Below are 23,628 nucleotides of genomic sequence, written 5' to 3'. Positions count from 1 at the left end.
TCATAAATACACTGCTGCTAAAAAAATATGTTTTTATGGATCCCTGGCCCCACCATACAACTACTACCACACTGAAGTTATAATCCAAAATTGCACAAAGTCCTACCTCCTCTAATCTGCCGTCTGACTCAGGCACACACTGTACAAACAAAGTGCCAAGTCTGTCTCACACTGTGCATAGTGGTTTATTGCACAGTCAGAAATCCTCTCAAATGCTAATACTTTACTCCTTGTAATAACATTTCCCATGCTCAATTAGCACTCTGCTGTAGTACCCACTGGTGGCTGCCAAATTTAGTTCTTGCCTCATGGGCCCCCCCTGGCCCATTGGGCCCCTAACAGGAGTCACCCCTGTAACCCTTTGATGGAGGCCCTGGTGACATGTCTGTGGAAAGTAGGGGACATGTGAATGTAAGTGTGTGACATGTCTGTGGGAAGTAGGGGACATGTGAATGTAAGTGTGTGACATGTCTGTGGGATGTAGGGCACGTGTGAGTGAATGTGTGTGAGGGAAGTAGAGCACAGGTGAGTGTAAGTGTGTGACATGTCTGTGGGAAGTAGGGAACAGGTGAATGTAAGTGTGTGACATGTCTGTAGGAAGTAGGGCACCTGTGAATGTATGTGTGTGACATGTGTGAGGGAAATAGGGCACAGATGAGTGTAAATGAGTGACATGTCTGTGGGAAGTAGGGCACGTGTGAGTGTATGTGTGTGACATGTGTGAGAGAAATAGGGCACAGGTGAGTGTGAGTGACATGTCTGTGGAAAGTAGGGGACATGTGAGTGTGTGGGTGTGACATGTCTGTTGGAAGCAGGGCTCAGGTGAGTGTATGTGTGTGACATGTCTGTGGGAAGTAGGGAACAGGTGAATGTAAGTGTGTGACATGTCTGTAGGAAGTAGGGCACCTATGAGTGTATGTGTGTGACATGTGTGAGGGAAATAGGGCACAGGTGAGTGTAAGTGAGTGACATGTCTGTTGGAAGCAGGGCTCAGGTGAGTGTATGTGTGTGACATGTCTGAGGGAAGCAGGGCACAGGTGAGTGTATATGGGTGACATGTGAGAGGGACGCAGGACACAGGTGAGTGTAAGTGTGTGAGATGTCTGTGGAAAACAGGGCACATGTGAGTGTATGTATGTGACATGTCTGTGGGATGGAGGGGATAGGTGTGTGTACATGTGACATATCTAAGGAAAGAAGTGTACGTGTGAGACACTTGAGAGGGATGTAGGGCAAAGTGAGTGTTTGTGTGTCATGTCTGTGGGAAACAGGGCACAGATAGTGTATGTGTGCAAGGTGTGAGGGTTGCAGGGCAGAGATGAGTGTACATGTGAGATGTGTCTGCGGGAAACAGGGCACAGGTGAGTGTACATGTCTGATGTGTATGTTCACTAATAAAGTTTATTTCTTTTTTAAGACACGATGAGTCCACAGATCATCTTAATTACTAATGGGATATTCACCTCCTGGTCAGCAGGAGGAGGCAAAGAGCACCACAGCAGAGCTGTTAAATAGCTCCTCCCTTCCCTCCCACTCCAGTAATTCTCTTTGCTTACGTTAGTGATAGGAAGAGGTAAAGTGAGGTGTTAGTATAGATTCTTCCATCAAGTGTTTATTATTTTTAAAGTAGTGCAAGATTGTGCTGCTTTGTTCTATAGTGTAGCTGTAGTCCATATCAGTCTCTTCAGTAGAGCCTTGGTGGCTTTAGAGCAATGGGAACTTGTGGGACATAATTCTCACTGCGCCTCCCATTTCTTTCATGTAATTAGCAAGAGTCCATGAGCTAGTGACGTATGGGATATACATTCCTACCAGGAGGGGCAAAGTTTCCCAAACCTCAAAATGCCTATAAATACACCCCTCACCACACCCACAAATCAGTTTTACAAACTTTGCCTCCTATGGAGGTGGTGAAGTAAGTTTGTGCTAGATTCTACGTTGATATGCGCTCCGCAGCAGGTTGGAGCCCGGTTTTCCTCTCAGCGTGCAGTGAATGTCAGAGGGATGTGAAGAGAGTATTGCCTGTTTGAATTCAATGATCTCCTTCTACGGGGTCTATTTCATAGGTTCTCTGTTATCGGTCGTAGAGATTCATCTCTTGCCTCCCTTTTCAGATCGACGATATACTCTTATATATTTACCATTACCTCTGCTGATTTTCGTTTCAGTACTGGTTTGGCTTTCTACAAACATGTAGATGAGTGTCCTGGGGTAAGTAAGTCTTATTTTCTGTGACACTCTAAAGCTATGGTTGGGCACTTTTTTATAAAGTTCTAAATATATGTATTCAAACATTTATTTGCCTTGACTCAGGATGTTCAACATTCCTTTTTTCAGACAGTCAGTTTCATATTTGGGATAATGCATTTGAATCAATCATTTTTTCTTACCTTAAAATTTGACTTTTTTCCCTGTGGGCTGTTAGGCTTGCGGGGGCTGAAAATGCTTAATTTTATTGCGTCATTCTTGGCGCGGACTTTTTTGGCGCAAAAAATCTTTTCCGTTTCCGGCGTCATACGTGTCGACGGAAGTTGCGTCATTTTTTGACATTCTTTTGCGCCAAAAATGTCGGCGTTCCGGATGTGGCGTCATTTTTGGCGCCAAAAGCATTTAGGCGCCAAATAATGTGGGCGTCTTATTTGGCGCTAAAAAAATCTGGGCGTCGCTTTTGTCTCCACATTATTTAAGTCTCATTTTTCATTGCTTCTGGTTGCTAGAAGCTTGTTCTTTGGCATTTTTTCCCATTCCTGAAACTGTCATTTAAGGAATTTGATCAATTTTGCTTTATATGTTGTTTTTTCTCTTACATATTGCAAGATGTCTCACATTGCATCTGAGTCAGAAGAAACTTCAGGAAAATCGCTGCCTGGTGCTGGAACTACCAAAGCTAAGTGTATCTGCTGTAAACTTTTGGTAGTTGTTCCTCCAGCTGTTGTTTGTATTAAATGTCATGACAAACTTGTTAATGCAGAAAATATTTCCTTTAGTAAAGTACCATTACCTGTTGCAGTTCCCTCAACATCTAATGTTCAGAGTGTTCCTGATAACATAAGAGATTTTGTTTCTGAATCCATTAAGAAGGCTATGTCTGTTATTCCTCCTTCTAGTAAATATAAAAAATCTTTTAAAACTTCTCTTTATCCAGATGAATTTTTAAATGAACATCATCATTCTGATTCTAATGATTCTTCTGGTTCAGAGGACTCTGTCTCAGAGGTTGATGCTGATAAAGCTTCATATTTATTTAAAATGGAATTTATTCGTTCTTTACTTAAAGAAGTCCTAATTGCATTAGAAATTGAGGATTCTGGTCCTCTTGATACTAAATCTAAACGTTTAGACAAGGTCTTTAAATCTCCTGTAGTTATTCCAGAAGTTTTTCCTGTTCCAGGTGCTATTTCTGAAGTAATTTCCAGAGAATGGAATAATTTGGGTAATTCATTTACTCCTTCTAAACGTTTTAAGCAATTATATCCTGTGCCATCCGAAAGATTAGAGTTTTGGGACAAAATCCCTAAGGTTGATGGGGCTATTTCTACCCTTGCTAAACGTACTACTATTCCTACGGCAGATGGTACTTCCTTTAAGGATCCTCTAGATAGGAAAATTGAATCCTTTCTAAGAAAAGCTTATTTGTGTTCAGGTAATCTTCTTAGACCTGCTATATCTTTGGCGGATGTTGCTGCAGCTTCAACTTTTTGGTTGGAAACTTTAGCGCAACAAGTAACAGATCATGATTCTCATAACATTATTATTCTGCTTCAACATGCTAATAATTTTATCTGTGATGCCATTTTTTATATTATCAGAGTTGATGTCAGGTTTATGTCTCTAGCTATTTTAGCTAGAAGAGCTTTATGGCTTAAAACTTGGAATGCTGATATGTCTTCTAAATCGACTCTACTTTCCCTTTCTTTCCAGGGTAATAAATTATTTGGTTCTCAGTTGGATTCTATTATCTCAACTGTTACTGGTGGGAAAGGAACTTTTTTACCGCAGGATAAAAAATCTAAGGGTAAAAACAGGGCTAATAATCGTTTTCGTTCCTTTCGTTTCAACAAAGAACAAAAGCCTGATCCTTCATCCTCAGGAGCAGTTTCAGTTTGGAAACCATCTCCAGTCTGGAATAAATCCAAGCCTTCTAGAAAAGCAAAGCCAGCTTCTAAGTCCACATGAAGGTGCGGCCCTCATTCCAGCTCAGCTGGTAGGGGGCAGACTACGTTTTTTCAAAGAAATTTGGATCGATTCTGTTCACAATCTTTGGATTCAGAACATTGTTTCAGAAGGGTACAGAATTGGTTTCAAGATAAGACCTCCTTCAAAGAGATTTTTTCTTTCCCGTGTCCCAGTAAACCCAGCGAAAGCTCCCTACAGGAGTGGTACCAGTTTGGAAACCATCTCCAGTCTGGAATAAATCCAAGCCTTTTAGAAAGCCAAAGCCAGCTCCCAAGTCAACATGAAGGTGTGGCCCTCATTCCAGCCCAGCTGGTAGGGGGCAGATTACGATTTTTCAAAGAAATTTGGATCAATTCAATTCACAATCTTTGGATTCAGAACATTGTTTCGGAAGGGTACAGAATAGGCTTCAAGATAAGGCCTCCTGCAAGAAGATTTTTTCTTTCCCGTGTCCCAGTAAATCCAGTGAAGACTCAAGCATTTCTGAAATGTGTTTCAGATCTAGAGTTGGTTGGAGTAATTATGCCAGTTCCAGTTCTGGAACAGGGGCTGGGGTTTTACTCAAATCTCTTCATTGTACCAAAGAAGGAGAATTCCTTCAGACCAGTTCTGGATTTAAAAATATTGAATCATTATGTAAGGATACCAACATTCAAAATGGTAACTATAAGGACTATTCTGCCTTTTGTTCAGCAAGGGCATTATATGTCAACAATAGATTTACAGGATGCATACCTGCATATTCCGATTCATCCAGATCACTATCAGTTTCTGAGATTCTCTTTCCTAGACAAGCATTACCAGTTTGTGGCTCTGCCCTTTGGCCTAGCAACAGCTCCAAGGATTTTTACAAAGGTTCTCGGTGCCCTTCTGTCTGTAATCAGAGAACAGGGTATTGTGGTTTTTCCTTATTTGGACGATATCTTGGTACTTGCTCAGTCTTCACATTTAGCAGAATCTCATACGAATCGACTTGTGTTGTTTCTTCAAGATCATGGTTGGAGGATCAATTCACTAAAAAGTTCATTGATTCCTCAGACAAGGGTAACCTTTTTGGGTTTCCAGATAGATTCAGTGTCCATGACTCTGTCTTTGACAGACAAGAGACGTCTAAAATTGATTTCAGCTTGTCGAAACCTTCAGTCACAATCATTCCCTTCGGTAGCCTTTTGCATGGAAATTTTAGGTCTTATGACTGCTGCATCGGAAGCGATCCCCTTTGCTCGTTTTCACATGCGGCCTCTTCAGCTCTGTATGCTGAACCAATGGTGCAGGGATTACACAAAGATATCTCAATTAATATCTTTAAAACCGATTGTACGACACTCTCTGATGTGGTGGACAGATCACCATCGTTTAGTTCAGGGGGCTTCTTTTGTTCTTCCGACCTGGACTGTAATTTCAACAGATGCAAGTCTTTCAGGTTGGGGAGCTGTGTGGGGGTCTCTGACGGCACAAGGGGTTTGGGAATCTCAGGAGGTGAGATTACCGATCAATATTTTGGAACTCCGTGCAATTTTCAGAGCTCTTCAGTCTTGGCCTCTTCTGAAGAGAGAATCGTTCATTTGTTTTCAGACAAACAATGTCACAACTGTGGCATACATCAATCATCAGGGGGGGACTCACAGTCCTCTGGCTATGAAAGAAGTATCTCAAATTCTGGTTTGGGCGGAATCCAGCTCCTGTCTAATCTCTGCGGTTCATATCCCAGGTATAGACAATTGGGAAGCGGATTATCTCAGTCGCCAAACGTTGCATCCGGGCGAATGGTCTCTTCACCCAGAGGTATTTCTTCAGATTGTTCAAATGTGGGAACTTCCAGAAATAGATCTGATGGCTTCTCATCTAAACAAGAAACTTCCCAGGTATCTGTCCAGATCCCGGGATCCTCAGGCGGAGGCAGTGGATGCATTATCACTTCCTTGGAAGTATCATCCTGCCTATATATTTCCGCCTCTAGTTCTTCTTCCAAGAGTAATCTCCAAGATTCTGAAGGAATGCTTGTTTGTCCTGCTGGTAGCTCCAGCATGGCCTCACAGGTTTTGGTATGCGGATCTTGTCCGGATGGCCTCTTGCCAACTGTGGACTCTTCCGTTAAGACCAGACCTTCTGTCGCAAGGTCCTTTTTTCCATCAGGATCTCAAATCCTTAAATTTAAAGGTATGGAGATTGAACGCTTGATTCTTGGTCAAAGAGGTTTCTCTGACTCTGTGATTAATACTATGTTACAGGCTCGTAAATCTGTATCTAGAGAGATATATTATAGAGTCTGGAAGACTTATATTTCTTGGTGTCTTTCTCATCATTTTTCCTGGCATTCTTTTAGAATTCCGAGAATTTTACAGTTTCTTCAGGATGGTTTAGATAAAGGTTTGTCCGCAAGTTCCTTAAAAGGACAAATCTCTGCTCTTTCTGTTCTTTTTCACAGAAAGATTGCTAATATTCCTGATATTCATTGTTTTGTACAAGCTTTGGTTCGTATAAAACCTGTCATTAAGTCAATTTCTCCTCCTTGGAGTTTGAATTTGGTTCTGGGGGCTCTTCAAGCTCCTCCTTTTGAACCCATGCATTCATTGGACATTAAATTACTTTCTTGGAAAGTTTTGTTCCTTTTGGCGATCTCTTCTGCCAGAAGAGTCTCTGAATTATCTGCTCTTTCTTGTGAGTCTCCTTTTCTGATTTTTCATCAGGATAAGGCGGTGTTGCGAACTTCTTTTGAATTTTTACCTAAGGTTGGGAATTCCAACAACATTAGTAGAGAAATTGTGGTTCCTTCATTATGTCCTAATCCTAAGAATTCTAAGGAGAAATCGTTGCATTCTTTGGATGTTGTTAGAGCTTTGAAATATTATGTTGAAGCTACTAAGTCTTTCCGAAAGACTTCTAGTCTATTTGTTATCTTTTCCGGTTCTAGAAAAGGCCAGAAAGCTTCTGCCATTTCTTTGGCATCTTGGTTGAAATCTTTAATTCATCATGCCTATGTTGAGTCGGGTAAAACTCCGCCTCAAAGGATTACAGCTCATTCTACTAGGTCAGTTTCTACTTCCTGGGCGTTTAGGAATGAAGCTTCGGTTGATCAGATTTGCAAAGCAGCAACTTGGTCCTCTTTGCATACTTTTACTAAATTCTACCATTTTGATGTGTTTTCTTCTTCTGAAGCAGTTTTTGGTAGAAAAGTACTTCAGGCAGCGGTTTCAGTTTGAATCTTCTGCTTATGTTTTCATTAAACTTTATTTTGGGTGTGGATTATTTTCAGCAGGAATTGGCTGTCTTTATTTTATCCCTCCCTCTCTAGTGACTCTTGCGTGGAAAGATCCACATCTTGGGTAGTCATTATCCCATACGTCACTAGCTCATGGACTCTTGCTAATTACATGAAAGAAAACATAATTTATGTAAGAACTTACCTGATAAATTCATTTCTTTCATATTAGCAAGAGTCCATGAGGCCCACCCTTTTTGTGGTGGTTATGATTTTTTTGTATAAAGCACAATTATTCCAATTCCTTATTTTATATGCTTTCGCACTTTTTTTCTTATCACCCCACTTCTTGGCTATTCGTTAAACTGATTTGTGGGTGTGGTGAGGGGTGTATTTATACGCATTTTGAGGTTTGGGAAACTTTGCCCCTCCTGGTAGGAATGTATATCCCATACGTCACTAGCTCATGGACTCTTGCTAATATGAAAGAAATGAATTTATCAGGTAAGTTCTTACATAAATTATGTTATTTCTTGCTGCCCTATATCCTTCAGTCTGAGGTATTTATTGACTCAGCATTTTATTTTCCTCAGGTTGATGTGAGGGAGAGGACCTCTCAAGCCTGAGAGCTGCCTTGCTGCCAGGCAGAAACTAAGGTAAGTGCTACTTTAAATTTCTGGGGCACAAGGAGACTCAGAATATTTTTTAGCACACAGTGAACATAAGGGGCTCTATAGGAGATTGCTCTTTATGTTGGGACATTTTATTCTTTCATGAGGAGAAAGTACTTGGGCAGTGTTATGTAGCAGGCACTGTGGCTGGAGTTAAGCTGCTAAGCTAACAGGTTATGGAATGGCTCCGGTGGTTTCACTTTCTATTCTAGGCATTGCAATAGAACGGTATAGTTTACGCCCACGATGGGCGGTCCTTCCTGGTTTTGCTAGTTACTGAGAGGAATCAGTGCGACATCAAAGAAGGCATTTATCGGTCTGTCCTAGAGGTGCATGGTATCCCCGTTTTGGAGCGTTGTTATTTTCAATCTGCAGTAAAAATGGAGAGTGTCAGAAACAGATCATCTGAGGAAATCTGGTTGATCGTTAGTCAGGTAGGAGCATTTCAGCAGAGTGCTGAGGTGCAGAGGTTTATTTGTGTGTAGAATAAACAACTTATAGTAAAAAGGGAAATCGTTTCTTAATCTGACAATCTGCAGTAAAAAAGAAAAACATTTGTATTTAAAGAGACAGTAACAGTTTTTATAATTCTTATTTGCAATACTTTTGAAGATTTTTCTTTACTATTTGACAAATTGTGAACAAGTATGGACCAAGGGGGTGTGCAATATGTCACATGCGCTTTGTCCCTTTCTGTCCTTCATGTATTGTAAGGACTGTGAGTAATAGGGACAAGATTTTTTCAGACCCAGTCTCCTCTAAGGCAGATGTTGTCCAAGAGTCTTCTGATGAGGGTCACTATATGCCGCAGCTTTCTCCCCAAGCGTCCCAAAGTTTACCGCCCCCACAAGCAGTGCCCTGCCCTTCAGCTATAGTCCCTTCTGGGATTTCGTTATCAGACATAGCCTCTCTCATGTCTTCTACTATTCTGATGCTTTGTCTGCCTTTCCAATGTTGCAGGGCAAACGCAAGAGGAAAGCAATTGTGGCAATTTCGGAGGTATCCTCCCAATGACCTCAAGAGGAGGGTACCGCAGTAGCTTCTGAAGGAGAAATCTCATATTCAGAAGATCTATTACCTTTGACGGACTCGGAGGTGGTATCTTTCAGATTTAAACTTGATCACCTTTGCCTGTTACTCAGGGAGGTTTTAATTACCTTAGATGATAGCGACTCCACAGTGGTGGTTGTCCCTCCGAAGTCTAGTAAACTGGACAGATATTTTGAGGTTCCTTCCTTCACAGATGTATTTCCAGTTCCTAAAAGAGCCACTGAAATCATTGCTAAGGAATGGGAGAGACCGGGCATTCCTTTTTCTCCCTCTCCTATATTTAAGAAGATGTTTCCAATAGCCGATTCTGCTAAAGCAAACTGTCCCTAAGGTAGAAGGAGCCATTTCCACCTTAGCTAAGAGAACTACTATTCCCATAGAGGATAGTTGTGCTTTTAAGGATCCAATGGATAAGAAGTTAGATGGGTTACTCAAGAAGATTTATGTTCACCAGGGTCTGCAGGGGCAACCGGCTGTGTGCATTGCCACTGTCACTAGTGTGCCGGCATATTGTTTTGATGCACTGTCTGAGGCCCTCAGGACAGAAACTTCTTTGGATGAGATCCAAGACAGGATAAAAGCTCTTAAACTAGCTAATGCCTTTATTTCGGACGCTTCCCTTCAAGTTATCAAATTGGGAACTAAGATTTCGAGTTTCTCTATTGTAACCCGCAGAGCCTTATGGTTAAAACCTTGGTCTGCGGATGTGTCATCCAAGTCAAAACTTCTAGCTATTCCTTACAAGGGGAAGACCTTGTTTGGTCCTGATCTGAAGGAGATTATTTATGATATCACGGGAGGTAAAGGTCATCTTCTCCCTCAAGATAAGAGAAATAAACAAAAAGGACGACAGAGCAATTTTCGTTCCTTTCGAAATTTCAAAGGCAACTCTTCCTCTTCCGCCTCTAAGCAGGAACAGTCTAAGCCTACAAGGAGACCCAGCCAGTCTTGGAACAAATGAAAACAGTCCAAGAAGCCAGTTAGTGATTCCAAGACAGCATGAAGGGCATGCCCCCAATCCGGGACCGAATCTGGTAGGGGGCAGACTTTCCTTCTTCGTTCAAGCCTGGGTTCAGGATGTCCAGGATCCCTGGGCAATAGAAATAGTGTCTCAGGGATACAAATTGGAGTTCAAAAGTTTTCCTCTGAGAGGCAGGTTTCTTCTTTCAAGATTATCTGCAGACCAGACAAAAAGAGAGGCGTTCTTACATTGTGTAGGAGACCTCTCCGCTCTGGGAGTGATTGTCGTTCCATTACTGGAACAGGGTCAGGGGTTTTATTCCAATCTGTTTGTGGTTCCCAAAAAGGAGGGAACCTTCAGACCAATTTTAGACCTCAAAAGTCTAAACAAGTTTCTCAGGGTACTGTCTTTCAAGATAGAAACAATTCGTTTCATTCTTCCATTGATCCAGGAGGGTCAATTTATGACAACAGTAGATTTAAAGGACACGTATCTACATGTTCCCATTCACAGGGATCATCACAAGTTCTTAAGGTTTGCCTTTCTGGACAAACACTTCCAGTTTTTGGCTCTTCCTTTCGGTCTGGCCACAGCCCCCAGAATCTTCACAAAGGTTCTGGAATCTCTATTGGCGGTGCTTCGATCAAAAGGCATTGCAGTGGCGCCTTATCTGAACGACATTCTAGTTCAGGCACCATCCTTTCAGATAGCAAAATCCCACACGGACTTGATGTTGTCCTTCCTAAGATCTCAAAAATGGAAGGTAAATTCAGAAAAGAGTTCCTTAGTTCCAAACACAAGGGTAACTTTCTTAGGAACCATAATAGACTCTCTGTCTATGAAGATTTTTCTAACAGAAGTCAGGAAATTAAAGATTATCGATACTTGCCTAGTCCTTCAGTCCACTCCTCGTCCGTCAGTGGCCCAGTGCATGGAGCTAATCGGGCTGATGGTGGCAACAGTGGACATCATCCCGTTTGCTCGCTTCCATCTCAGAGCTCTGCAGTTGAACATGCTGAGACAATGGAAAATAGATTATTCGGACTTGTCCCCTCCACTTCTTCTGGAGCAGGAGACAAGGGACTCTCTACAATGGTGGTCTCTGGATCATCTCTCCCAGGGAACATGCTTTCGCAGACCATCTTGGGTGATTGTGACAACAGATGCCAGCCTTCTAGGGTGGGGAGCAGTCTGGGGCTCTCTAAAGGCTCAGGGAATATGGACTCAGTCAGAGTCTGTTTTACCCATAAATATTCTGGAACTGAGAGCGAACTACAATGCTCTTCTGGCCTGGCCCCAGTTAGCCTCGGTACAGTTTATCAGGTTCCAGTCGGACAACATAACGTCAGTGGCCTACATCAATCATCAGGGAGGAACGAGGAGTTCCTTGGCGATGACAGAGGTATCCAAAATAATTCAGTGGACGGAGGCCCATTCTTGTGGTCTGTCGGCAATCCACATACCAGGGGTGGACAACTGGGAGGCGGATTTTCTGAGCAGGCAGACCATTCATCCGGGGGAGTGGGTTCTCTATCCAGAAGTGTTCTAAAGCCTGATTCTCAAGTGGGGTCAGCCGGAATTAGATCTCATGGCATCGTGGCAGAATGCCAAGCTTCCGAGATACAGGTCGAGATCCAGGGACCCCCAGTCAAAACTGATAGATGCTCTGGCGGCCCCTTGGACCTTCAATCTAGCATACCTGTTTCCTCTGCTTGCTCTTCTTTCTCGAGTAATTGCTCGAATCAAACAAGAAAGGTCCTTGGTGATCCTCATAGCACCGGCCTGGCCTCGCAGGATTTGGTATGCAGATCTGGTGGAGATGACATCTCTACCACCTTGGAGACTTCCGTTGAGGAAGGACCTTCTGATTCAGGGACCCTTCCTTCACCCAAATCTAGTTTCCCTGAAGCTGACTGCTTGGAGATTGAACGCTTAATTTTATCCAAGCGGGGATTTTCGGACTCTGTTATAGAGACCATGATTCAGGCTCGTAAGCCTGTTACTAGAAGGATTTACCATAAGATTTGGTGTAAATATCTCTATTGGTGTGAATCCAAGGGCTACTCATGGAGTAGAGTTAGGATTCCTAGAATTTTGTCTTTTCTCCAAGAGGGTTTGGAGAAAGGTTTATCAACGAGTTCACTAAAGGGGCAAATCTCAGCCTTATCTATTTTGTTACACAAATGTCTGGCAGATGTTCCAGATGTACAATCGTTCTGTCAGGCCTTGGTCAGGATCAGGCCTGTGTTCAAACCAGTTACTCCTCCATGGAGTCTTAATTTGGTTCTCAAAGTTCTTCAAGGGGCTCCGTTTGAGCCTATGCATTCCTTAGATATTAAGTTGATATCCTGGAAAGTTTTATTTCTGGTTGCTATTTCTTCTGCTCGGAGAGTGTCAGAGCTCTCAGCATTGCAGTATGTGTCTACTTATCTTATTTTCTATTTAGATAAGGTAGTGTTACGTACTATATTAGGATTTCTTCCTAAGGTTGTTTCTGATCGGAGATTGTTGTTCCTTCCTTGTGTTTTAATCCTTCTTCTCAGAAGGAAAGACTTCTCCACAATTTGGACGTGGTCCGTGCTTTAAAGTTTTACCTACAGGCGATAAAGGACTTTCGTCAGTCTTCTTCTTTGTTTGTGGTTATCTCAGGAAAACGCAAGGGACAGAAAGCTACGGCTACTTCTCTTTCTTTTTGGCTGAACAGTATCATACGTTTTGCATATGAGACTGCTGGACAGCAGCCTCCCAAGAGAGTTACGGCTCATTCCACGAGGGCTGTTGCTTCCTCATGGGCGTTCAAAAATGAAGCTTCTGTGGAACAGATTTGCAAGACTGCAACTTGGTCCTCTCTTCACACTTTTTCAAAGTTCTACAAATTTGACACTTTTGCCTCGGCTGAGGCCGCTTTTGGGAGAAAAGTTCTTCAAGCAGTGGTGCCTTCCGTTTTGTTTCCCTGTCTTGTCCCTCTCGTATCATCTGTGTATTGTAGCTTGGGTATTGAATCCCATTAGTAATTAAGATGATCCGTGAACTTATCGTGTCTTAAAAAAGAAAAGAAAATTTATGCTTACCTGATAAATTTATTTCTTTTTTGACACAATGAGTCCACGGCCCGCCCTGTTCTTTTAGACAGGTTGTGGGTTATTGTAAACTTCAGACACCTCTGCACCTTGGCTTTTCCTTTCTCTTCCTAACTTCGGTCGAATGACTGGAGTGGGAGGGAAGGGAGGAGCTATTTAACAGCTCTGCTGTGGTGCTCTTTGCCTCCTCCTGCTGACCAGGAGGTGAATATCCCATTAGTAATTAAGATGATCCGTGGACTCATCATGTCAAATAAGAAATACATTTATCAGGTAAGCATAAATTTAATTTTTACATATTATATATTACCTTTTATATAAAGTGATAATCTTGTCTTCTTTACTAGTACAGAATATATGGCATAAATGCAACATTCTAAAAAAACGAAAACTAAATGTTTTGTGTGCATAAGCAATAATTATTTAAAGGGACATTCAAATAAACTTTTATAATTCAGAAAGAGCATTCAGTTTTATGATACTTGCTAATTTACTTCCATTATCAAATTTTCCAGTCTTTTTATATACACACTTTCTGGGGAACAATCTCCTACTGAGCATGTGCACAAGCTCACATGGTATATGTATACTAGTCTATGATTGGCTGATGTCTGTCACATGATAAAGGGAGGCGGAACAATTTGACAGAATTTTTTTTACTGCTTATTTAAAATTTAGAGTGGGTGTTATTGTCTTGTCTTTTTATTATGCATTTGTTAATTATGCAATTGTATTGTATTTAATGGTCCTTTATGTTGCATATTAACCCTTTCCTGTGATGTAAACGCTCTTAGCCTTTTGTAAGTAAACCAATAACTGTGGTGGTTTGATGTTATTTTAGAGATTTGTCACAAGTTGATATTCTTTTGGTTTAGCTGTATTTGGGTCTTTAAACGTTTTCAGCTGAATAATCCTCATCTATATGGTATAACAGAATTGCCTGAGTAACACAGTTAGCTGGTTTGCTGCTGATTATCCCAGAAGGTGTAGTTGACACGTGAGTGAGATTCTTCTCTCTGATGAAGATTTTATATTTCTCCAACATTGGTGTGTCCGGTCCACGGCGTCATCCTTACTTGTGGGATATTCTCTTCCCCAACAGGAAATGGCAAAGAGTCCCAGCAAAGCTGGTCACATGGTCCCTCCTAGGCTCCGCCCACCCCAGTCATTCTCTTTGCCGTTGCACAGGCAACATCTCCACGGAGATGGTTAAGAGTTTTTTTGGTGTTTAAATGTAGTTTTTATTCTTCTATCAAGTGTTTGTTATTTTAAAATAGTGCTGGTATGTACTATTTACTCTGAAACAGAAAAGGATGAAGATTTCTGTTTGTAAGAGGAAGATGATTTTAGCAGACAGTAACTAAAATCGGTTGCTGTTTCCACACAGGACTGTTGAGATGAAGTAACTTCAGTTGGGGGAAACAGTTAGCAGACTTTTCTGCTTAAGGTATGACTAGCCATATTTCTAACAAGACTGTGTAATGCTGGAAGGCTGTCATTTCCCCTCATGGGGACCGGTAAGCCATTTTCTTAGTCAAACAAACAGAATAAAGGGCTTATTATGGGCTAAAAAACTGGTAGACATTTTTATGGGCTAGATCGATTGCTTTATTTGTGCATATTATTCAGATTTAGGCTAACATTTGACATTTATAATCTTGGGGAACGCTTATAAAACGGCAGGCACTGTATTGGACACCTTTTTCAGTCAGGGGGCCTCATTTTCGCGCCATTAATGCGCAGTTGTTTTTTGAGAGCAGGGCATGCAGATGCATGTGTGAGGATCTAAGAATCTCTGAAAAAGCTTTTAGAAGGCGTCATTTGGTATCGTATTCCCCTCAGGGCTTGGTTGGGTCTTTTATTTATTTTAAGGGTTAAAGCTCTGAAATTTGGTGTGCAATACTTTTAAGGCTTTAAGACAATGTGGTGAAATTTTGGTAAATTTTGAACAATTCCTTCATACTTTTTCACATATTCAGTAATAAAGTGTTTTCTGTTTGAAATTTAAAGTGACAGTAACGGTTTTATTTTAAAACGTTTTTTGTGCTTTGTTGACAAGTTTAAGCCTGTTTAACATGTCTGTACCTTCAGATAAGCTATGTCCTATATGTATGAAAGCCAATGCAAGATGGACAGGTTCCTAGAGGTTCCGGTGCCCCCCGACGCTTTTCCTATACCCAAGCGGGTGGCAGACATAGTAAATAAGGAGTGGGAAAAACCCGGCATACCTTTTGTTCCTCCCCCTATATTTAAGAAATTATTTCCTATGGTCGACCCCAGAAAGGACTTATGGCAGACAGTCCCCAAGGTCGAGGGGGCAGTTTCTACTCTAAACAAACGCACTACTATTCCTATTGAAGATAGTTGTGCTTTCAAAGATCCTATGGATAAAAAATTGGAAGGTTTGCTTAAAAAGATTTTTGTACAGCAAGGCTACCTTCTACAACCAATTTCATGCATTGTTCCTGTCACTACAGCAGCGTGGTTCTGGTTCGAGGAACTAGAAAAGTCGCTCAGTAGAGAAACTCCATATGAGGAGGTTATGGACAGAGTTCACGCACTTAAATTGGCTAACTCTTTTATTTTAGATGCCGCTTTGCAGTTAGCAAGATTAGCGGCGAAAAATTCAGGGTTTGCTATCGTGGCGCGCAGTGCGCTTTGGCTAAAGTCTTGGTCAGCGGATGTGTCATCCAAGACAAAATTGCTTAACATCCCTTTCAAAGGTAAAACTTTATTTGGACCTGATTTGAAAGAGATTATTTCAGACATCACTGGGGGAAAGGGCCACGCCCTTCCACAGGATAGGTCTTTTAAGGCTAAAAATAAGCCTAATTTTCGTCCCTTTCGCAGAAATGGACCAGTCTCTAATTCTGCATCCTCTAAGCAAGAGGGTAATGCCTCACAACCCAAACCAGCCTGGAAACCAATGCAAGGCTGGAACAAGGGTAAGCAGGCCAAGAAGCCTGTCACTGCTAACAAAACAGCATGAAGGAGTAGCCCCCGATCCGGGACCGGATCTGGTGGGGGGCAGACTCTCTCTCTTTGCTCAGGCTTGGGCAAGAGATGTTCAGGATCCTTGGGCACTAGAAATAGTTTCTCAAGGTTATCTCCTGGAATTCAAGGAACTACCCCCAAGGGGAAGGTTCCACAAGTCTCACTTATCCTCAAACCAAATAAACAGACAGGCATTCTTACATTGTGTAGAAGACCTGTTAAAGATGGGAGTGATACACCCAGTTCCAATAAAGGAACAAGGTATGGGATTTTATTCCAATCTGTTCGTAGTTCCCAAAAAAGAGGGAACGTTCAGACCAATTTTGGATTTGAAGATCCTAAACAAATTTCTCAGGGTACCATCGTTCAAAATGGAAACTATTCGAACGATTCTACCTACCATCCAGGAAAGTCAATTTATGACTACCGTGGACCTAAAGGATGCGTACCTACATATTCCTATCCACAAAGAACATCATCAGTTCCTAAGGTTCGCTTTTCTGGACAAACATTACCAGTTTGTGGCTCTCCCATTCGGATTAGCCACTGCTCCAAGGATTTTCACAAAGGTGCTAGGGTCCCTTCTAGCGGTTCTAAGACCAAGGGGCATTGCAGTAGTACCTTACTTGGACGACATTCTAATACAAGCGTCGTCCCTGTCAAAAGCAAAGGCTCATACGGACATCGTTCTAGCCTTTCTCACATCTCACGGATGGAAGGTGAACAAAGAAAAGAGTTCTCTGTCCCCGTCAACAAGAGTTCCCTTCTTGGGAACAATAATAGATTCCTTAGAAATGAGGATTTTTCTGACAGAGGTCAGAAAATCAAAACTTCTAAGCTCTTGTCAAGTGCTTCATTCTGTTCCTCGTCCTTCCATAGCGCAGTGCATGGAAGTAGTAGGATTGATGGTTGCAACAATGGACATAGTTCCTTTTGCACGAATTCATCTAAGACCATTACAACTGTGCATGCTCAAACAGTGGAATGGGGATTATACAGACTTGTCTCCAATGATTCAAGTAGATCAAAAGACCAGAGATTAACTCCGTTGGTGGCTGACCCTGGACCATCTGTCCCAGGGAATGAGCTTCCGCAGGCCAGAGTGGGTCATTGTCACGACCGACGCCAGTCTAGTGGGCTGGGGTGCGGTCTGGGAATCCCTGAAAGCTCAGGGTCTATGGTCTCGGGAAGAGTCTCTTCTCCCGATAAACATTCTGGAACTGAGAGCGATATTCAATGCTCTCAGAGCTTGGCCTCAACTAGCAAAGGCCAAATTCATAAGGTTCCAATCAGACAACATGACGACTGTTGCATATATCAATCATCAGGGGGGAACAAAGAGTTCCCTGGCGATGAAAGAAGTGACCAAAATAATTCAATGGGCGGAGGATCACTCCTGCCACTTGTCTGCGATCCACATCCCAGGAGGGGAAAATTGGGAAGCGGATTTTCTGAGTCGTCAGACATTTCATCCGGGGGAGTGGGAACTCCATCCGGAAATCTTTGCCCAAATAACTCAATTATGGGGCATTCCAGACATTGATCTGATGGCGTCTCGTCAGAACTTCAAGGTTCCTTGCTACGGGTCCAGATCCAGGGATCCCAAGGCGACTCTAGTAGATGCACTAGTAGCACCTTGGACTTTCAACCTAGCTTACGTATTCCCACCGTTTCCTCTCATTCCCAGGCTGGTAGCCAGGATCAATCAGGAGAGGGCCTCGGTGATCTTGATAGCTCCTGCGTGGCCACGCAGGACTTGGTATGCAGACCTGGTGAATATGTCATCGGCTCCACCATGGAAGCTACCTTTGAGACAGGACCTTCTTGTTCAGGGTCCATTCGAACATCCAAATCTGGTTTCCCTCCAACTGACGGCTTGGAGATTGAACGCTTGATTCTATCAAAGCGTGGGTTTTCAGATTCTGTGATAGATACTCTGGTTCAGGCCAGAAAACCTGTAACTAGAAAGATTTACCATAAAATATGGAAAAAATATATCTGTTGGTGTGAATCCAAAGGATTCCCATGGAATAAGATAAAAATTCCTAAGATTCTCTCCTTTCTACAAGAAGGTTTGGAGAAAGGATTATCTGCAAGTTCTCTAAAGGGACAGATCTCTGCTTTATCTGTCTTACTACACAAAAGACTGGCAGCTGTGCCAGATGTTCAAGCATTTGTTCAGGCTCTGGTTAGGATCAAGCCTGTTTACAGACCTTTGACTCCTCCCTGGAGTCTAAATCTAGTTCTTCAGTTCTTCAAGGGGTTCCGTTTGAACCTTTACATTCCATAGATATTAAGTTACTATCTTGGAAAGTTTTGTTTTTGGTTGCAATTTCTTCTGCTAGAAGAGTTTCAGAGTTATCTGCTCTGCAGTGTTCTCCTCCTTATCTGGTGTTCCATGCAGATAAGGTGGTTTTACGTACTAAGCCTGGTTTTCTTCCTAAAGTTGTTTCTAACAAAAATATTAACCAGGAGATAGTTGTACCTTCTTTGTGTCCGAATCCAGTTTCAAAGAAGGAACGTTTGTTACACAATTTGGACGTTGTCCGTGCTCTAAAGTTCTATTTAGAGGCTACTAAAGATTTCAGACAAACATCTTCCTTGTTTGTTGTTTATTCTGGTAAAAGGAGAGGTCAAAAAGCGACTTCTACCTCTCTTTCCTTTTGGCTTAAAAGCATTATCCGATTGGCTTATGAGACTGCCGGACGGCAGCCTCCTGAAAGAATCACAGCTCACTTCACTAGGGCTGTGGCTTCCACATGGGCCTTCAAGAACGAGGCTTTTGTTGACCAGATATGTAAGGCAGCGACTTGGTCTTCACTGCACACTTTTGCCAAATTTTACAAATTTGATACTTTTGCTTCTTCGGAGGCTATTTTTGGGAGAAAGGTTTTGCAAGCTGTGGTGCCTTCCGTTTAGGTAACCTGATTTGCTCCCTCCCTTCATCCGTGTCCTAAAGCTTTGGTATTGGTTCCCACAAGTAAGGATGACGCCGTGGACCGGACACACCAATGTTGGAGAAAACAGAATTTATGCTTACCTGATAAATTACTTTCTCCAACGGTGTGTCCGGTCCACGGCCCGCCCTGGTTTTTTAATCAGGTCTGATGAATTATTTTCTCTAACTACAGTCACCACGGTACCATATGGTTTCTCCTATATATATTCCTCCTGTCCGTCGGTCGAATGACTGGGGTGGGCGGAGCCTAGGAGGGACCATGTGACCAGCTTTGCTGGGACTCTTTGCCATTTCCTGTTGGGGAAGAGAATATCCCACAAGTAAGGATGACGCCGTGGACCGGACACACCGTTGGAGAAAGTAATTTATCAGGTAAGCATAAATTCTGTTATTGTTTAGATATACTACACCACCTGGGGCCATTTTGTTTGTTTTGTTCTTCTATAGTCATCCTTGAGCAGTAGTTATAAAGATTAGTTTATGGGCTGAAATAATTGTATTACTAAAAGTCTCTGTGAACACAATTTTAAAAGGACTATATACGTTAGATATCAAACTATATTGAAATTAATGTTGTATTTCTACCTAAGTGTGAATACTTAGAAATAGTCCCTCATGTCCAGTAAACTGTCCTTAAGCTTTAGCATGGAAGCTGGGAAAGGTCTAGTTGTCACAGTGTCTACTACAAGTGTAGGGGACTGACTAAATCAGAACAGTTTATTTGTTCTCATGATAAAATAATTATGTAATTAATAACATTTCTCCCATTGTGTTTCTTATTGGCAGGTGAATTCACAAACTGCAATAATCCGAGCCATGATCAGAGTGCAGATGCATCTTTACATCTTCTTCAAAATCAAAGAAGCCACATGGGAAATTTATGTTCTGAATGTGGGAAATGTTTTGTTAAGAAATCACATCTTCTTAAACATCTAAAAATTCATACAGGAGAAAATCTTTTTTCTTGTCCTATATGTAGGAAATGTTTTAACCGTGAAAACATTCTTGTTGCTCACCAGAAAATTCATACAGGAGAAAAAGGATTTTCATGTTCTGACTGTGGGAAATGTTTTACTCAAAAATCACATCTTATTCGTCATCTGAAAATTCATACAGGGGAGAAAGCATTTTCTTGTTCTGACTGTGGGAAATGTTTTACTCTGAAACTAACTCTTAATAGGCATCAGAAAATTCATACAGGTGAGAAAGGATTTTCATGTTCTGACTGTGGAAAATGTTTTACTCTGAAGTCAAATCTCATTATGCATCAGAAAATTCATACAGGTGAGAAAGCATTTTCATGTTCTGACTGTGGGAAATGCTTTAATCAAAAATCATATCTTGTTAGGCATCAGAAAATTCATACAGGGGAGAAAGGGTTTTCATGTTCTAACTGTGGGAAATGCTTTACTCAGAAATCATATCTTATAAGGCATCAGAAAATTCATACAGGGGAGAAAGGATTTTCATGTTCTGACTGTGGAAAATGTTTTACTCAGAAACAAACTCTTATTAGGCATCTGAAAATTCATACAGGCGAGAAAATGTTTTCATGTTCTGACTGTGGAAAATGTTTTACTCTGAAACCAACTCTCATTAGGCATCAGAAAACTCATATTAAAATAAATCAGAGTTTAACCTCCTAAGTGCAGGGGGTGGCATGTAGTTGTTACCCACACAATACCAAGTGCTGATGATGACTGCATGTGACCCCCTGAGGTGCACAGTTTTAGAGCTGTTTGAGGTCCCTTCTACACCTCAAGTGTTTGAGGTGACTTCAGGGGTAGATTTGATTTAAATCAAAATGATTTTAATCACTAGTCTGTAAGACTGATTTAAATCATGGTTTTTATTTTTATAATAATATGTTTTCAGAATATTTTTTTTCCAGTTATACCATACCATTATTAAATTGGTTATTAGAAATGCATAGATAGATCATTTAAATTGAGTGAAGCGCAAAATGGCGGACGGAGAGCTAAACGTGATAGTCTGATTGCCCGCCTGCTAGAGGTAATACAATGTCGTCCTGGGAAGATTGTGCAGATGATCGAAGCAGAAGTTCGAGGAATCTGTATAAAATCTCGAGAAATATTCTCTGTTCGAGTATGGCGGCTTTCCACCAGAAGCCAATTACCTCTTTTTGGGAGACTATGTGGACAGAGGGAAGCAGTCTCTGGAAACTATCTGCCTGCTGCTGGCATACAAAATCAAATACCCAGAAAATGTCTTCCTACTGAGAGGAAACCATGAGTGTGCTAGCATCAACCGTATCTATGGCTTCTATGATGAATGCAAACGGAGATTTAACATTAAGTTATGGAAGACCTTTACAGATTGCTTCAATTGCCTGCCCATTGCTGGAATTGTGGATGAGAAGATCTGCTGCCATGGAGGTTTGTCACCAGACTTGCAGTCTATGGAACAGATCCGCCGGATCATGAGACCAACAGATGTTCCTGATACAGGTTTACTCTGTGATTGTTGTGTTCAGACCCAGATAAAGATGTGCAAGGCTGGGGTGAGAATGATTGTGGCATTTCTTTCACATTTGGTGCAGTAAATTTCTGAATCGGCATGACCTCGATCTCATTTGTCGAGCTTACCAGATGGTAGAAGATGGATATGAGTTTTTTGCCAAGAGACAACTGGTCACCCTGTTTTCTGCTCCCAACTACTGTGGAGAGTTTGATAATGCTGGTGACATGATGAGTGTGGATGAAACCTTGATGTGCTCTTTTCAGATATTGAAACCTTCAGAAAAGAAAGCAAAGTACCAGTATGGGGGATTGAATTCTGGCCGCCTAGTGACACCACCTAGGACAGCCAACGCCCCAAAGAAGAGGTGAAGAGCGCATCCCTGTATTGAAGCACCATCTGATTCCCATCAAGACAAACTCCACAATGTGTGCACTGTAAAATCACTCAACCATTTTGATTCCCTTTTAAAATGTCACATGCATTTACCTTCACGAGACTGGTAAAATTATATAAAAAAATATATTAAAAAAACCTTCAAGTTAAATGTTTAAATTTGCTTCACTCAAATGTCAAAATAATTTTGGACATGTTAATAGTCCAAAGCTGCAAAACAGAATCAGACTATTTTCTGTTCACAAAGGGACCTGCAAGAAGTTTGAAATTAAGGAAGCAAAGTTAAGTTTGTTACAGCATTCTTTCATGTTAACCTTTTCACTGCTGTTCTGGACTGCAGTGTCCTGCAATTGACCGTAATATCCGTAATACTTACACTGCAGCATTGATTTTGATAACACCATACAGTGCCAGAGCAGTTTGTGGAGCAGTTAAACATTACCATGGTCTCTTCATCACTGCTTTTATTTGTGTGTTTCTTTGTTTTTCTTTCTTTTTTCCCCACTTATTTTTGTGTTAATTGTAAATTCCGATCTGCATAAATCATTGACCATGTGTGCTCTGTGGTATTTGACTCTTCACTCCCCCCCCCCCCCCCAACTGGCTTATGAGTTATGTTTTTTTCCGTGCTTTGCTCTGATTAAAAAATACTTTTTTAAGTGAAAATGATTTTACCATTAGAGATTTTCCCTTTCTTGGTACAGATTATATGTGCTACACTTGTCTTTAGCTTGCATTCTGAATTGTTCAGCCAGTAGAAATCCAATGTATTATCTACCCTTGATGTGAAACGCGTATTGGCACATTAACAAGGCTTACATGATATGCTCAAAATGTCTTGTCACAATTGCCCCTTTGCCTCCACATGCAAAGGAGTTTGTTTTAACCTGTTATTTGTTTTACAAACAAATATATTACAGCATGTATAGACTAAATGTCCACTCAAATTAATTATCTTGCTCATAAACTTTAATTTAGATTACAAATACACTTTTCTCTTGTAAGGTGTATCCAGTCCACGGATCATCCATTACTTGTGGGATATTCTCCTTCCCAACAGGAAGCTGCAAGAGGATCACCCACAGCAGAGCTGTCTATATAGCTCCTCCTCTAACTGCCACTCCCAGTCATTCTCTTGCAGCTCTCGACAAGAAAGGAAGTAGCTAGAGAGATGTGGTGTTTTTCATTTAGTTTGTCTTCAATCAAAAGTTTGTTATTTTCAAATGGTACCGGTTGTACTATTTTAGCCTCAGGCAGAAAATAGAAGAAGAGTCTGCCTGTGGTCTTTGATGATCTTAGCAGGTTGTAACTAAGATCCATTGCTGTTCTCACACATAACTGAAGAGAGAGGTAACTTCAGCTGGGGGAATGGCGTGCAGGGTCTCCTGCTATGAGGTATGTGCAGTTTAAATTTTTCTAGAGAAAGAATATGCTAGAAAATGCTGTTAATACCGGAGTTATTTAAGGTAAGCCTGATTACAGTGATTTAATAGCGACTTGTATCATGCTTGCTGTAAAAGGTAATATTCTTATTACTTTCTCACATTACTGAAAAATAAAATGTTTGCTGGAAGTGTTTTAAACGTTTTTTTATACATATTGGTGATAAAACTTTATTGGGGCCCAGTTTTTTTCCACATGGCTGGCTAGATTTTGCCTAG

General features: G+C 41.4%; 1 protein-coding gene and 1 pseudogene across 1 annotated transcript in view; both read left to right on the top strand.

The window, feature by feature from the left end:
* The window catches only part of LOC128657202 (zinc finger protein 773-like), a 120,186-nt gene extending 99,277 nt beyond the window's left edge, over window positions 1–20,909 (top strand). The window contains exon 10 of the mRNA XM_053711458.1: window positions 19,880–20,909. Within this exon, the coding sequence (XP_053567433.1) occupies window positions 19,880–20,739 (860 nt within the window). The 3' untranslated portion in view covers window positions 20,740–20,909. The remainder of the gene's footprint in view (window positions 1–19,879) is intronic.
* Window positions 20,910–21,041: 132 nt separating this feature from the next.
* Window positions 21,042–22,947, top strand: LOC128657203 (serine/threonine-protein phosphatase PP1-beta catalytic subunit-like; annotated as a pseudogene).
* The last annotated feature ends 681 nt before the right edge of the window (window positions 22,948–23,628 follow it).

This window comes from Bombina bombina, chromosome 4, assembly GCF_027579735.1.
Source record: "Bombina bombina isolate aBomBom1 chromosome 4, aBomBom1.pri, whole genome shotgun sequence".
Lineage (NCBI taxonomy): Eukaryota > Metazoa > Chordata > Amphibia > Anura > Bombinatoridae > Bombina > Bombina bombina.
This window is presented reverse-complemented; position numbering and strand designations above follow the sequence as displayed.